This window comes from Agrilus planipennis, unplaced genomic scaffold (genome assembly GCF_000699045.2).
Source record: "Agrilus planipennis isolate EAB-ADULT unplaced genomic scaffold, Apla_2.0 scaffold72, whole genome shotgun sequence".
In the NCBI taxonomy this organism is placed as follows: Eukaryota; Metazoa; Arthropoda; class Insecta; order Coleoptera; family Buprestidae; genus Agrilus; species Agrilus planipennis.
In genome coordinates, this window is record NW_020439081.1 from 957,058 (window position 1) to 972,701 (window position 15,644).

Consider the following 15,644-nt stretch of genomic DNA (forward strand, 5'->3'; position numbering starts at 1 on the left):
GGGTTAAAAGTTGATTATTTTGACAATTATCATACACTATAATTCAAATAAAATTCAATAAAAAAATTATTTTCAAGCGGGTTGAGGTGGGGATCGAAAGAGGGTGGTCACTTGGACAAAGCGCGATAACCTAACTTAACCTAAACTAAGCTGATAAAGATATTTAAATAATGTTTTATATAACTTTCTCAATGTTTTTATGTATTTCTCCATTAGTTTTACCTTTGAATATTGTTTGAGAATGACTATATAAATATTTACATACCTAGAAATATATAAAAATTGACATATTTATTAACTTTGAACCACCATAACTTTTTATGGGGTGAGGCCGCCACGAACTTTTTATGGTATCTACAGTGGTGGGGGAGACCTTCTCTTTCGATCCCCCCATCCCCACCCCCTTCGGAGGTGGTGGCCATTATTTAGACATTTACCATGGATTACAATTAACTAACTCCCAATTTGAAAAGACCATCATTATTATCAACCTTTACATAGGATATTTTTTTTGCCACTGACCAAGGTGACGATTACATATTATGTATTGTATACATAAGACACATAATATACAAGAAAAAATTGGTGAAGACAGAGGTCGAACAGCTTTGCCGTCAGTCCGTCCATCCGTTGGATTCGAAGATCGAAAAGTTGAACGTAAGTTATAAGGCCCGCGTTGGGTGAGTGAAAGACTTGGTTGGCCGACTTGTAAAGATGATAAGAACGGCGCCGACTACGACCGATCAGCCGACTGGGAATGTCGGATTACATGGGTCCCAAAAAGCTGACGATGGCTCGGTTAGAGGCTGCCTGATGGAACACACAGGATTCAGATGCCGCTTTGCGCTTGAAACCAGGTCGCTGGCCGAAAATGTTCCTTTCCTACATGGCATGGGTGAGAAATGATTGGTTGTTTGCCCAACTAATATTAATGTGACAATTAAAAACACTGCATTAAGTACTTCCAATTTAAATTACACTGGTAGAGTTTGATCGATAAAAATGGGTAGTTATCTTCGAAAAAATAGTCAGCTACAAAATTGTGTATCGGGAATTAGGATTATTAGCAGCTTGAGGCGTAGCAAATGGACATTTTTAATACAACAACCAAGTTATCGCGGCATTTCAAACCCTAATACCGTAAGTCCGGGTTACGTTGAACCGTAGGGTGTATTTTAAGGAAAAATATAAATTTGCCTTCTGAGTTTAAACAGCTAACGGTGGCACCGAATAAAATCCTTGACTTTACATACTTTATTATACCATATTATACTGATGTCTAAAGAAAGTTTTTTCTTATGATTATAGTTGAATTCATTGCTATTGTGTACTACCCTCTTTGACAGTGAAGGCGGGGGTTAATACTAGGGTAAACATTTCTTACCTGTAATGGTACCATCAGATAATACAGATGAGTAAAAGTACAAAAGCAATTTTATTGAAGGTAATGGTAATAAAGTTAGAGTAGACTATCTCCAGTTCTTACTATATACTAATACTTTATTAATAGTTCGTTCCTAACAGAAAACTTGCCTGCTGGATGCTTGATCAAACTACATAAGGAATTAACCGTTTGCTTAATGATATGTACCTGTAACGTGAACATTAAGCTTCCGTGATATTGTCCAAATGACTTGTGAAGACAAAACTGATAGGTTAATCTTTCTTAGAAATTCAATGCGGTAAAGTATTAGGTACGTGTTTGCCTTATCGTATTAAATGGTGGATTGGTTTCTTTTGTCTCGGATAATAATCTTAAAATAACGAACATTCTTGAACAAGAAACAAAAATTTGTTAGAATGCCACCATGATTACTTGTAATCTTTATCTATTGTAGAAAACAACCCGACGTTAGTTTAATGTCAATGTTCTTCTAGGAATAGAAACCAATGTGCTCACACCAAGAAAACTCCCATTAAGAGTATAGCGTAACAAATAAAACATTAATATACGTGGAATGGTTTTCAAGTAGTTTTTTTAAAGGGGATGGTTTTAAATCATCTCTATAAGTACGTATATGTACATATTTCAATGTTTAGGGGTGTCTATGTACATTGATGTAATAAATAATTAATTAATATCTATTAATGTATATCTAGCTTGGGATTAATATACTGTTTTCCGATCATGGTTGATAGTCACAAATCCGTTTTCAGTAGTAATACGAGGGTGGATTGATAAGTTTCCGGCCTGACCAAGAAAAACAAGGTTTTTAAAAATTTTTTTTTTTTATTTCTCAACATAATCTCCTCCAAGGCTGATACATTTCTCATAGCGGTGTTCCAGTCTATTAATGCCATCTCTATAGACTGATTCGTCAAGCTCCTCAAAATANTGTATTTTAAGGAAAAATATAAATTTGCCTTCTGAGTTTAAACAGCTAACGGTGGCACCGAATAAAATCCTTGACTTTACATACTTTATTATACCATATTATACTGATGTCTAAAGAAAGTTTTTTCTTATGATTATAGTTGAATTCATTGCTATTGTGTACTACCCTCTTTGACAGTGAAGGCGGGGGTTAATACTAGGGTAAACATTTCTTACCTGTAATGGTACCATCAGATAATACAGATGAGTAAAAGTACAAAAGCAATTTTATTGAAGGTAATGGTAATAAAGTTAGAGTAGACTATCTCCAGTTCTTACTATATACTAATACTTTATTAATAGTTCGTTCCTAACAGAAAACTTGCCTGCTGGATGCTTGATCAAACTACATAAGGAATTAACCGTTTGCTTAATGATATGTACCTGTAACGTGAACATTAAGCTTCCGTGATATTGTCCAAATGACTTGTGAAGACAAAACTGATAGGTTAATCTTTCTTAGAAATTCAATGCGGTAAAGTATTAGGTACGTGTTTGCCTTATCGTATTAAATGGTGGATTGGTTTCTTTTGTCTCGGATAATAATCTTAAAATAACGAACATTCTTGAACAAGAAACAAAAATTTGTTAGAATGCCACCATGATTACTTGTAATCTTTATCTATTGTAGAAAACAACCCGACGTTAGTTTAATGTCAATGTTCTTCTAGGAATAGAAACCAATGTGCTCACACCAAGAAAACTCCCATTAAGAGTATAGCGTAACAAATAAAACATTAATATACGTGGAATGGTTTTCAAGTAGTTTTTTTAAAGGGGATGGTTTTAAATCATCTCTATAAGTACGTATATGTACATATTTCAATGTTTAGGGGTGTCTATGTACATTGATGTAATAAATAATTAATTAATATCTATTAATGTATATCTAGCTTGGGATTAATATACTGTTTTCCGATCATGGTTGATAGTCACAAATCCGTTTTCAGTAGTAATATCGTATATGTACATAGTTTGTTTCATTCAATAATTAACTGAATTTATTGAAATGCATCGTCCATACAAATATCATGCTCCAATGGTCCAATTAATAAATGATTACTTAGCATTTTTTAATCAGTCTATATACATATGTACAATCGGCGAAATCCTTGGGCCTAGACAACTGAAATTTTGTGCCCCCAAGGTTTTGATGCTCTTTGATATACCCAATCAAACGTCTATTTCAGAAATTTAAGAAATTCAACCTCTGAAGGAATGAAAAGGTTGATTACAGTTAGTAATGTGTGAATGTTTCTCCTAATACGTTTTGCTGCACCAGCGTTTCTAAAATTTCATAATTGGCAGCTATTTTCTAGCAGAAGTACCTGATCGATGGAGATAGATTCGAACCACACTTGAGAAGATGCTTGTAGTCATCTATCCTGTCATTATTAAGCCATTGGTAACCGTTTTAAAGCTTGTTGTAGTTATATGTTTTGTATTGAATTCTACCTGCATCGATACTCCCCCTTAATTTACTTGTCAAACAAATCGTCTAAATTATGGACACATAGAGACAGATAGACAAATTGTTACAGCCGCCCTTGAAGAGCTTATTTGAATGAATCGCTGTCCCGCCTTTTAGAAATCTGTGCATTGAGGTACAAACACTAACAACTGTATGGTATAATAAATAATAAATTGTTAATGAGATTTAGAAGAATGCAAAAATTAAAAATGCAGAACAATTATTTATTGACTCTCTTCGATATTTCTTCTGATTCTTGAGTTTTTGAAAAAGGGGGAACCAAACCTATGTACTTTACGTTGGATTACTCCCTAAACTCAAAATATTTCATTGTGATATTTTTGAAATATAAAAATTAAAGTCATTGCCATTTGAAATGTTCTTGTGAAAATGATTTCTTTCAAATACGTAAGAACATTAGTATAACATTCGAAAAATAAAACTGGCAGAGACACGTCAAGTCCCTAAAAGCATTTAGGAGTCTCAAGTCAGGCGAAAAATTGATTTAACAGCTACAACGTTTCGTCTACTGGCGACATTGTTTTCAAGATAAATATTCACATTGTCTCCGGTAGAAACGAACACAAACGTTCAGCCGATCACAAACCTGGTTAGAAACGTTTCAAACATCCGTCTTCTACTCTCTAATAATAGCATCAAAGTTGAATGATCAAAAAAATCGCGAAATACTAAATACTAAATAATAATGTGGCACATTATGTAATCGTCTTCATCCAAATCATAGACGGCAATTACTAATGCAATTTGAATAATATGGACATTTAGTTTTTAATATTTATTAAAAATTTATACTTTTAATCAGTTTCATTATTTATATTATTNATCCATAAAAAGCATGAATATGTTTCGTATCCACGTGTGTGTCATTATTTTAATTAGGTTTATATATATTATATATATACATTTTGTGATAACAATCTGAATCCATAAAATCTATAGGTAGAGGAAAACTGGAGATTTTGTAGAACACTGAAAAGCTCAAATCCCAACGGCAAAACAGGAACTGAAGAAGGTAATTTTGAGTGGGGTGTTTTGGAGTTGGGGGTCTGAGCTTTTTAGAATTCTACATCAAGGGATTAAATTATTTCCTCAAATATTTTTTTTTAATTATATAACTTTGTAAACTGAAACTCACGCAAACAATTTTTGCCTTAATAATTATCCATTGACTATCATAGAATTCTCGATACTCAAGAAACGGTTGTAGCATTATTTTTTTTAATGAAATCATACTAAAAAATGTGAAGTTGAAGATAAACTCAGTATGAGGTCGCAAATATCAATGATGGTTAAATGTCATGTTGATCTAACTCGAAGAATCATTTTAAAAATGTTATTTGAAGTCTTGTCCTATCAAGAAGATGTAAAAGTAAATATGAAGGGCATTCAAATAAGATGATCCTCTCTTTATTCGACAAGGATTCTGTACTTAATCATTTGAATTATTGATTATTATTAGTGACAAAAACTTTCCTTCGGTAGAGAGTAGGTACATATAGTCCATTGCTTAGCATTGGGGGATGGGGGGCACCGGTTCAATTCCGGGCCCGTCTACCCTGATCCCGGTTTTTCTCTGGTTTCGTTGGATCACTTAGGCAAATGCTTGGATAGTAGTACTCCACAGCTAATAAGTAAATGCAGAAGATTCATGTGAATTAGGTAACTAAGTGTTTTGTGAGGAAGAGAATTGATACAGGATTGTGTCGAAATCATAAAATCTTCAAAACAAAACTAAAAAGCCTAACAAATATATGTAAAGTCCGACCCTGTCACAGGTTTTAATCACACTTTCAATACCGGTTGATGCAAAAAAAAGTAATGCGGTTAATCAAAGTACAGACGACCGAAAAAAACTTGATGGAATTATCAGCTGCTAATCAAATCATGCTCTAAATAGGTATGGAGGTAGTAGCAGACGTCACATATCTAACTCTGAGACTGGTTACGAACAATGGGCTAACGCAAAATCATTCAGTAGGTGAAGTTCTTTTCGGTGGCGTTTTTACTGTCATTGACTTAATTAATTCAGATGAATTTGCATATGAAAGACAAACATTCAGTTCAAGTCCAGTCGAAGCAGTTATTTGTCCCAAACAGTTTTCAATCTTTATTTAAACGATACAGACTTCACTCTTTTCGATTTCGAAAAATCCCCAACAAGTAGGTTCAACTTTTAAGAGAAATGAGATTACCAATTACGTTTTCTTGATTAATGATAAATGCGTTTACCGGTTATTATTATTGCCAACACGTCTATTTTATGTCTGGTATTAGTCAAACTAGAAACTGGCCTCATCACGTTAGACACTTACTGAGACATAGTAAATTATAAGCTGTAACAGGGTCTTGTTAATAAATTCCAATAATTCTAAAAAGCGCTGATTAAAAATCGTTATAAAATACGACAAACCTTGTGGAAACGTTTATTATTAATATATTCAAACACACTTCCAATGATATTAACATGTTTAAAACATTTATCTAATTAATGAGAAATAGTAGATAAGAACACAGTTATTACCAGACAGCAGCTGTTTCGTAAAAGGTAAGTGTGCTTTGCAATGGGCTGCGAAAAAATTCAAACATGCTTTTAACATGCGCAATTCGTATTCCGTCACGTTTACTTTATTATGTTTTAAACGAAACAATTTAAAATACGAATGAACGTTCAATTGTTTAAAAATGTTACTAATGGGTAACAAATAACGATTAAATTTAGGTCAGCAAAACTGATATGTAAATGTAATGAATTATAGTGCATCATTTAATATATAATTCAAATTAGGTATCCTCATGAAGTAATAAAAAGAACAATCAGCGGAGTACAAGGAGATTAATAAAACTGTAGTTTTAATGAAGGATTACTGAAGATTTCCAAGTTGGTTAAATCCTAGTTCCTATTCATTGCATCAATTATCAGTCCCCTACAGTTGTCGTAATTTAGATTTTCTTTAGTTCTCATTACCTACAATATGTAATTAAGAATCTTTCTTACATGAACACTGAACATGAACTAGGGAATGTTCAACGCTAGGACAAAGTGTTAGAACTTAAAAAGGCAGACATTATATGTCTACCTAATGTACCCAATTTCAGTGTTATTTATTATTCTAGAGTGTTATTGAAATATTTTCAATCATCAATATCAACAGTATTTAGTTTACCACCCCAGGTAATGTTGACTCAGAGGGTTTAGGTATCCCTTATAGTGAACCACATAATATATCAAAATGTTTCAATCTCACAAGCTCCTAATGCTGGTGGGCAGACAGTCATCTTCAATCTCCTTTTAGAAATCGTGGAATTGTATGGGTGGTGATTGGAATGAGAAAGATAAGACGGACGAAATGAAGATAAAAGAGAGCGAACAATTATCTGTGGAATATTACTGTCCCAGTAGCTGCTGGGCGGGCAGTACCTTCGGACTATACTATAATTGAATACAGAAAAGAGTGAAAGTTTATCTGCGGAATATTACTGTCCCAGTAGCTGCTGGGCGGGCAGTACCTTCGGACTATATTATAATTGAATACAGAAGAGAGTGAATGATTATCTGTGGAATATTGCTGTCTTAGCGGCTGCTGNACTATACTATAATTGAATACAGAAAAGAGTGAAAGTTTATCTGCGGAATATTACTGTCCCAGTAGCTGCTGGGCGGGCAGTACCTTCGGACTATATTATAATTGAATACAGAAGAGAGTGAATGATTATCTGTGGAATATTGCTGTCTTAGCGGCTGCTGGGCGGGCAGTCCCTCCAGATTATGCTATAATTGAAGACAGAAGAGAGTGAAAGATTATCTGTGGAATATTACTGTCCCAGCAGTTGCTGGACGGGAAGTCCCTCCGGACTATGTTATAATTGAATTCAGAAGAGTGAAATATTATCTGTGGAATATTACTATCCGAGCAGCTGCTCGGCGGGCAGTCCCTCCAGATTTTACTATAAGTAATTGAAGACAGAAGAGAGTGAAAAATTATCTGTGGAATATTACTATCCGAGCAGGAGCTGGGCGGACAGTCTCTTCGGACTATACTATAACTGAAGACAGAAGAGAGTGAAAGATTATCTGTGGAATATTACTGTCCCAACAGCTGCTGGGCGGACAATCCCTCCGGACTATATTATAATTGAATACAGAAGAGAGTGAAAGATTATCTGTGGAATATTGCTGTCTTAGCGGCTGCTGGGCGGGCAGTCCCTCAGATTATACTATAATTGAAGACAGAAGAGAGTGAAAAATTATCTGTGGAATATTACTGTCCCAGCAGCTGCTGGGCGGGAAGTCCCTCCGGACTACACTATAATTGAAGACAGAAGAGAGTGAAAGATTATCTGTGGATGGCCTAGCATTTGCCTAAGTGATCCACGGAATCCACAGAAAAACTCACACTTAGATATCTATCGCGCGTGCATTTGACACCCAATGAAGATTAAATTCTCTAAATGCCTATCTACACCTTTGTCTATTTTAAATCGTTGGTAAAGAAGGCGAGCTCGAACCAGACTGTAAATATTATGTATTCAATATATTCACGACCGTTAGACCAACACACTAATTTGTCTATTTTTATAGTTTTATGAACCTATAAACTCGTACCGAGCAAGTAGGTGTCATCGGGTGCTTTTTTCCTGATGTTTGTGTCTGTGGTCAGATCTCTAAAAACAGCTACTATTTTGAGTGCAATTTCGATTTCCACACACATAGAAAGAAAACACGCACGCGTCATAAATCACAAGTTTTTCGTCCGAATTCGAACATGCGAACAACATCTTTCTCAATAAATTCCGCGGCACGCATCACACAGCCACCTTAATGGCCCACCATTTCTCTTCTCCGGCGGTTCTTTGAACTGTACCTGCATATTTCACTCTTCGTTCTTTCGATGTTTTTTTTCTGGCCAGGAATTTGTCAATTCTAGTTAATTAACCGGTTACGAGGTATCAACGCCATACATCGTCGCCCTCATCCATGAATTCTAGTCTACCTACTACCTCTGTCTATGACATTATTCAAATCAAAACAGCTTTTTTAGCGTTTGTTGTTTTCCTCTTAAGCAAAAACACTTTTCATTGCTATTGTTTTTTATTAACTTTTAAATGATCTGTTTACTATAAAGCGTTTGTTTTAATAAAATGAAATGCATCCAATTCACTTAGGAATGAAGGTACCTATACACGGGACTATACACTCTGTCTACACCTTTTCTCACTCAACACCTACTTCTTGAAATGACCTAAATATTGATTTGCAATTGACGCTAAAAATTCAAAATGCTGACGTTTTGTCACCGATTTCACGGGATATTCTCATACTTTATCTATGCTATTTATGACACGCTAAATCTCATCCGGCCGGAGATCTAAGAAATGCATTTCTTTTCCTATTTTTTATTTTAATTTTCACTCACGAAATGCCTGAATATGCCTGCTCAGATTAAAAGAGGTTGTCAAAGTAAGATATCGATTTATAAAATATTTTATTTAAATAAAATTCTTGTATTGTATTGAGATATATAGAGCTTTTAAGTAGATTGCCGGTCAGTCAGCTTGCTGCTTTGATAAGGGTAGCATCCAAAAGCTCAAACATATTTTGTTGTCTATTTTGTAAACTATTTTTGAAATAATTTATTTGGATGGTTGATACTTTCCGAAAATTTTTGGCAGTTCAGTTTTTGAGCTTTCGCGATCCACCAGTCGCCGGCCGTCTCTTCAAGCTCAGTCTAAGCAAATCCGCCAAGATATGTTTTTATATAGTTATATACTTTTAATAATAATTATTTATAATAACTACGAAAATTACTTTCTACAACTCGAGTGTAACTGTCCTCAATTATAATAAAAGCTGGTATTCGTAGATCGATTCCTATGAAGTCTGCATGATTGCACATCGCTAGATCCATGAAATTATATTAAGTAGGGTTTAAGGGTCTGAAGAAATGCGTCACTTTCAATTCCTAAAGGTTTGTCTTAATTGGGAACGTAAATTGAATACAATTGTAACTGCGGTTGCATTATACATAAATACACCTTGATGCAGCTACTTTGAAAATCGTGAAAAATTCATTTCAAAATATTGGAACTATGCCTGTATACACATCAAAGCAGTGAAAGGCTTTTAAAGGATACCTTCTCAATAGCGTGGAGCGTATAATTTAATACCAGCACAACCAAGCACTCCACTTTGTAGTAGGTATATATACGTACTCTCTCTTCTGTTTCAGAGATAAATGTCCGACGGTGTGGGATCGGTATCGATGCCGGTATCTTCCGAAAAGGTCAAGTACAAAACGAAAAGTGAAGTGCAAAAAGAGATTATATTTAAAAAAGTAAAATGTGACATTATAGCTCTAGGTTTACGTATTACATTCAAATGAACTCGGTTATAAGAAACACAAGGGGATAAGAATTTTGTTCGTTGTAGCCGGGTGTTCGTTTTGCAAAATAACATTTATTTCGGAAATACACAAGCAGTGCATTAAAATAAAACTTATTCAGAAGGAAAGCCATAAGAAATACGTACCCATACATAGGTAATAGTATTTTAAAATGCCCTGGGCCGCGAAATTCGCAAGGGCAATAAAACAGTCAAGCAGTCAATGCTTTTATCGATAAGTAGAAATCAGTACGCAACCAAAGCTCACGACCCACGTGTTTCTAAACTACCTCTACTTGTTACATAGTTATAATTTGTACGTCTAAATTACGTTATTACTGTCAAAAAATACTAACTATGTATGTAATAACTAATAACATCTGCTTTTTTTTTCGTAAATTCTACTGATATTCTTTTATGGAATTTACCCATAAAGCAAATTAATGAAAGAATTCCGAAAATTACAGATAATACTTATAAATATTAATCAAGTAAATCAGGCCCGACGACAGAAATGTTGAGGCTCATTACTCTGATTCCCATGTGGGCCCCCCAAATTTTTATACGTATCTAATATAAACTCGTACCGAGCAAGTAGGTGTCATCGGGTGCTTTTTTCCTGATGTTTGTGTCTGTGGTCAGATCTCTAAAAACAGCTACTATTTTGAGTGCAATTTCGATTTCCACACACATAGAAAGAAAACACGCACGCGTCATAAATCACAAGTTTTTCGTCCGAATTCGAACATGTGAACAACATCTTTCTCAATAAATTCCGCGGCACGCATCACACAGCCACCTTAATGGCCCACCATTTCTCTTCTCCGGCGGTTCTTTGAACTGTACCTGCATATTTCACTCTTCGTTCTTTCGATGTTTTTTTTCTGGCCAGGAATTTGTCAATTCTAGTTAATTAACCGGTTACGAGGTATCAACGCCATACATCGTCGCCCTCATCCATGAATTCTAGTCTACCTACTACCTCTGTCTATGACATTATTCAAATCAAAACAGCTTTTTTAGCGTTTGTTGTTTTCCTCTTAAGCAAAAACACTTTTCATTGCTATTGTTTTTTATTAACTTTTAAATGATCTGTTTACTATAAAGCGTTTGTTTTAATAAAATGAAATGCATCCAATTCACTTAGGAATGAAGGTACCTATACACGGGACTATACACTCTGTCTACACCTTTTCTCACTCAACACCTACTTCTTGAAATGACCTAAATATTGATTTNTCTTTAAGTATACCTATACAACTTCTATTTTAGTTTAAAATTTTTCTTTTGTGTTTCATTTGATCTTGATGGGTATCTATAGTTGTTTTAGTAGAGTATCATAAATTATTCTTTATTTGAGTGAGTGGTCCTGAATATTGTGTACTTTAAGAACAAAGGCTTTCACGGCCGGAATCTATAGTAGAATATAGATTCGGGTTATAGGGCCGTGGTTTCACTGAGGATGTCACCCGCAATAGCTGACGAAACGTCTGGACACAACAGTTCACTTAGGGCCGTGGCCTACAGCCCGAATCATCATTCTACTATTATGTATTTTCTTTTTGTAATACTTTTATATCAAAAATTCGTTGTGTTGAGTCTTTAGAAAATCGGGAAAATCAAGAAAATTTATACCTATGAGCGCATAGTTTTAACAAATATTAGCAATTTTATGAAAACATTTGGTAGCGCCAATTAATAAATACTTTACGTTAATTTGGAAAACAGTGTCTAAAATGCTGCGGATTCCCTATTTTTGTGGGTAACTGCTAAGCCACCATCACTAGATATATAATATTGACATTTGGAAATCTTCTATTTGCATTATTTTCATCAAAATACTAAGCAGGATTAAAAGTATTGGGTACAATGCTAGTAGTTAAAACTGGTCAAACATTTGTTATTAGGCAAAACGCAAAACAGCATCATCATCGCAAGATCTTCAACCAGAAGATTAGTTGAACAAACATCATATTCTTGCCTTGAGTCAGTCTTCTTATTTTTCAAAAACAGCTGAATATTTGCGATGAGTAATCTAATCTAGGACTACCTTTATCCCTCTTAACTCCTGTTCCTGCCTCTAATATGTCTCTAACTAGCAACCTATCCCCCCTATTTCGTATAGATTACCACAATGTCTTCTGTTTTTCTACTCCTTCTTATACCTCCTCATTTCTAACTTATATGGAATTCTTAGCATCATCGTCCTCCACACCTCAAATGTTACTTTTCCATATGTCCGGATTATCTGAATTTTTCTTCATGATTACGAACAACTCTTTCTAACGATACCCAGTGACTAATGGTATTCGTTCTAGAGAATTTTCACTGTTGTACTTCATTAAAGCGAACTAACTACCATCCACATAAATAGGAGGTATTTGTAGGAGAGCAGCGGCGGTTATACGTAAATAGCCGTGTGTACATGGTGGCCAGTGCAGGGTGATTTATGAGGGTTAACTGTGGCGCTTGTGTTGTCTTCGGCGGCAGGCGACAACACCATAGGCGCCGCAGTTTACAACCCGTCCGACTAGACGGTGCGGTCTCTCCTCCTTTAACAGCAGGCTCCAGAGTTCCACTCAACGAAACCGTTCTTGTTCTTGTTTCTTTGCCTGTACTTTGTACAGAAGAGTGCAGAGGAATTATGGTATTATAACTCGTTGCATTGGTCATGAAACTAACGATAAAATTCTGGGATGCGGCATCAGTTTTTCTTTTTCGAATAAGAGAAAATGTGTTTCAAAAAACAGGACAATTCAAATTTCCTGATGTAAGTCATATATTAGTTCCTCATCGAAGAAGAAGCTCAATAGTTTTTCTGAACTGTAGCTGACCGGTATGTTCAAAATAGTTTCTGGGAATCTGACTCCTTAGTGATCAATTCGTATAAAACAGCCCAAATGTGATTATGGGGTGATTGAAGAAATGCAATCGGTTTTTTATATGAGCGGGGAAAAATAAGGAAAATAGCTTAAAGAAAAGGGATCAATTCGGTCTGAAAAATCAAATGAAAACTAAGATTTCATTTAATAATAGTTTCTTTTGGTTTCTTTAGTACACAAATTATAATTAGCAATACCTAACGTTAAAATTATTGAATCACACTATGGGACGCCTTCATTGTCCATCCACGTTTGCCAATTTATGAGTTCAACACACTTTAGATAATTGAAAAAGTATTGTGACACAAAAAAAACAGAAATTTCTTATCCGAATAGGAGACGCACAGCAATGTTCGTTGAAAATGCAACAAAGGACTAGAACATGAACAATACGAGTTCACTGCATGTTAAGAATTATCATCAATAGTGTTTATCAAAGACCCATGTAGTAATTAATTATGATATTCAATCGGTTGTTAAGATGAAATGTTTTAATCGTGGGTCAAGGAAATGCTAAATAGTAAAACTATCTTTTAGCGAATTGTTTCTTGGATTATTCACGCACTTTTACGTGTTAAATATAAAACGGATAATAATATGTATATAGATACATTTTTAATGGTGTTAGGTCACCTTGAATTTAATTAATTATTCATTCCAGAAGATTTTCATTCCGCTCCGTCGGGAGCAAAGAATTCAAAATGTCATCTATCATGTAGAGAAGAAAGAAGATTTAGAAAACTAGGAACATTTCAACCATTTTCAATTTAGTGAATTGGTGTAAAAAATACAAAAGCCTGTAAACTTAAGGTTACAAAACGTTTCTTGAAAAAACATATTTAGGAGTTACCACACGTAATATATGTATAGATAGGTAGCCACTACTTGGAGCGATTCATATGGGAATTTTATTGTAACTTGACTGGATCAAAAACATTTTCATTTGAATTAAAAGATTCTGAGTCCTAGAAATCTACAATTATTTATTAAAAACTTCGTTCTGATTGCACAGTTTTAACATTTTGCTAAAATCCAATGAAACAGACATCATCATAAGGTTATCAGTCCTGAGAGTGGTTGGACACGCACCTCCACTTTTTGATCCTGAACTATTCTTCTATTGAAAGAGGCATATAACATTTAATAATATTGTTACTGGGATAAACTTCAAAAGTGTTGATTGTTTATAAGTAAACGTTGAAATAGTTATCAAAAAGGAACACTATTTCAAAGACAGTCAAAGAATTCGGGTCGAAACTACGAAGAAGCGGCGCTTCATATGGATCAGGATGAAAATGTATCAGGGTGTCAGGAGAACTGACCTAACGAAAGGAGGTAAATTCTCCAATTCCTTGCGAAAAAGGTATTCATCATCGACTAATGTATTAGGATAAGAGCAAATTGATGATACCTCTTATTACCTACGACTCTAAGAGAAATCTCATCCCTTATAAAGTCTCATAAGTATAAGGAGATCTTTTGACAATGCGGACAGTGCTCAATGCCAATTACAAAAATTATAAAAAATCGTCACTTACTCGTTTGAGAGTCTAAGGAGCAGGTATCGCCCATTGGATGAGGGTTCATAACCAAGCTGGGCTGTACCAGACCTCTGTGATGAATGGGTAGCTGATGCATGGCAATGCCACCCTGCTCTGACATCACCATACGCGCGAGACGAATATACCCTGTTTCACGTTAAAAAAAACTTATAACCCACTCCCTTTAACGATCTTAACAAAGCTGCAGAGTCTAAGGGTATTTTTTTAGTTGGGGGGGCTCCAGGATTTTGGTGTTACTTTTTAACATTTAAATCACCAATGAATTAACACTTAGCCGATCTACGTCCGTTAACGAACTGGTTTACTGGCACGGCGTTCTCGGTAATTCTTTAGTTACAAAACCACCCTTAAAGTAGCCCCGCTGCCATAATCGGGATACCCCTCGATCTCGACTGTCAACGGCAAACTGTCAAGCTAGTCCCAGTCGGTCAACTTCGGTTGAACGATGTGCTTGAATTTTCTCCCCCCCATTGACCACGCCCACCCCGCGCACCGAAGCTGCGCGCCAATTGGTCCGCACTGATGACAGGGTGCTATTGGGGATCACAAAATGGTCGGCGTATAATCAATAACTCACCTCCTTTTGACGCTAAAAACGTGTCGAAACCTCGCCACTTTTCATGGGTATGCCTGTAGAAAGCACCTTGTACTGTACCATGTAAGTAAGCCCAAACTTCTTGCTTCTGTTTTTACTTGAGATCGAGACGGAGCAGGAGCGTGTCCTTTGTGAGCCGAAATTTTTATCTGACGAACTAAATTTAAAATTAAAAGTATCCGAACCATCACTTGAAATCGTTTCCATTGTCACCCAAATGTTCTGTAAAAATTGAAGAAAACCTAAACGAAACAAAAGAAGAAATGAAATGGCAGCTCTGGTCTCAAAAAAAAAAAAGTAAATGTGCTTTCTAAAGAGGTTTGTACAATTGAAAATTTCTAGATAAACTGAATAGTTCAT

The 15,644-nt window shown here is 35.2% G+C and overlaps 1 protein-coding gene across 1 annotated transcript in view; it reads right to left on the reverse strand.

The window, feature by feature from the left end:
- Nucleotides 1–15,083, reverse strand: part of LOC108733161 (insulin gene enhancer protein ISL-2B) — an 89,038-nt gene extending 73,955 nt beyond the window's left edge. Inside the window, exon 1 of the mRNA XM_025977361.1 lies at nt 14,666–15,083. Within this exon, the coding sequence (XP_025833146.1) occupies nt 14,666–14,795 (130 nt within the window). The 5' untranslated portion in view covers nt 14,796–15,083. The remainder of the gene's footprint in view (nt 1–14,665) is intronic.
- Between the last annotated feature and the right edge of the window lie 561 nt (nt 15,084–15,644).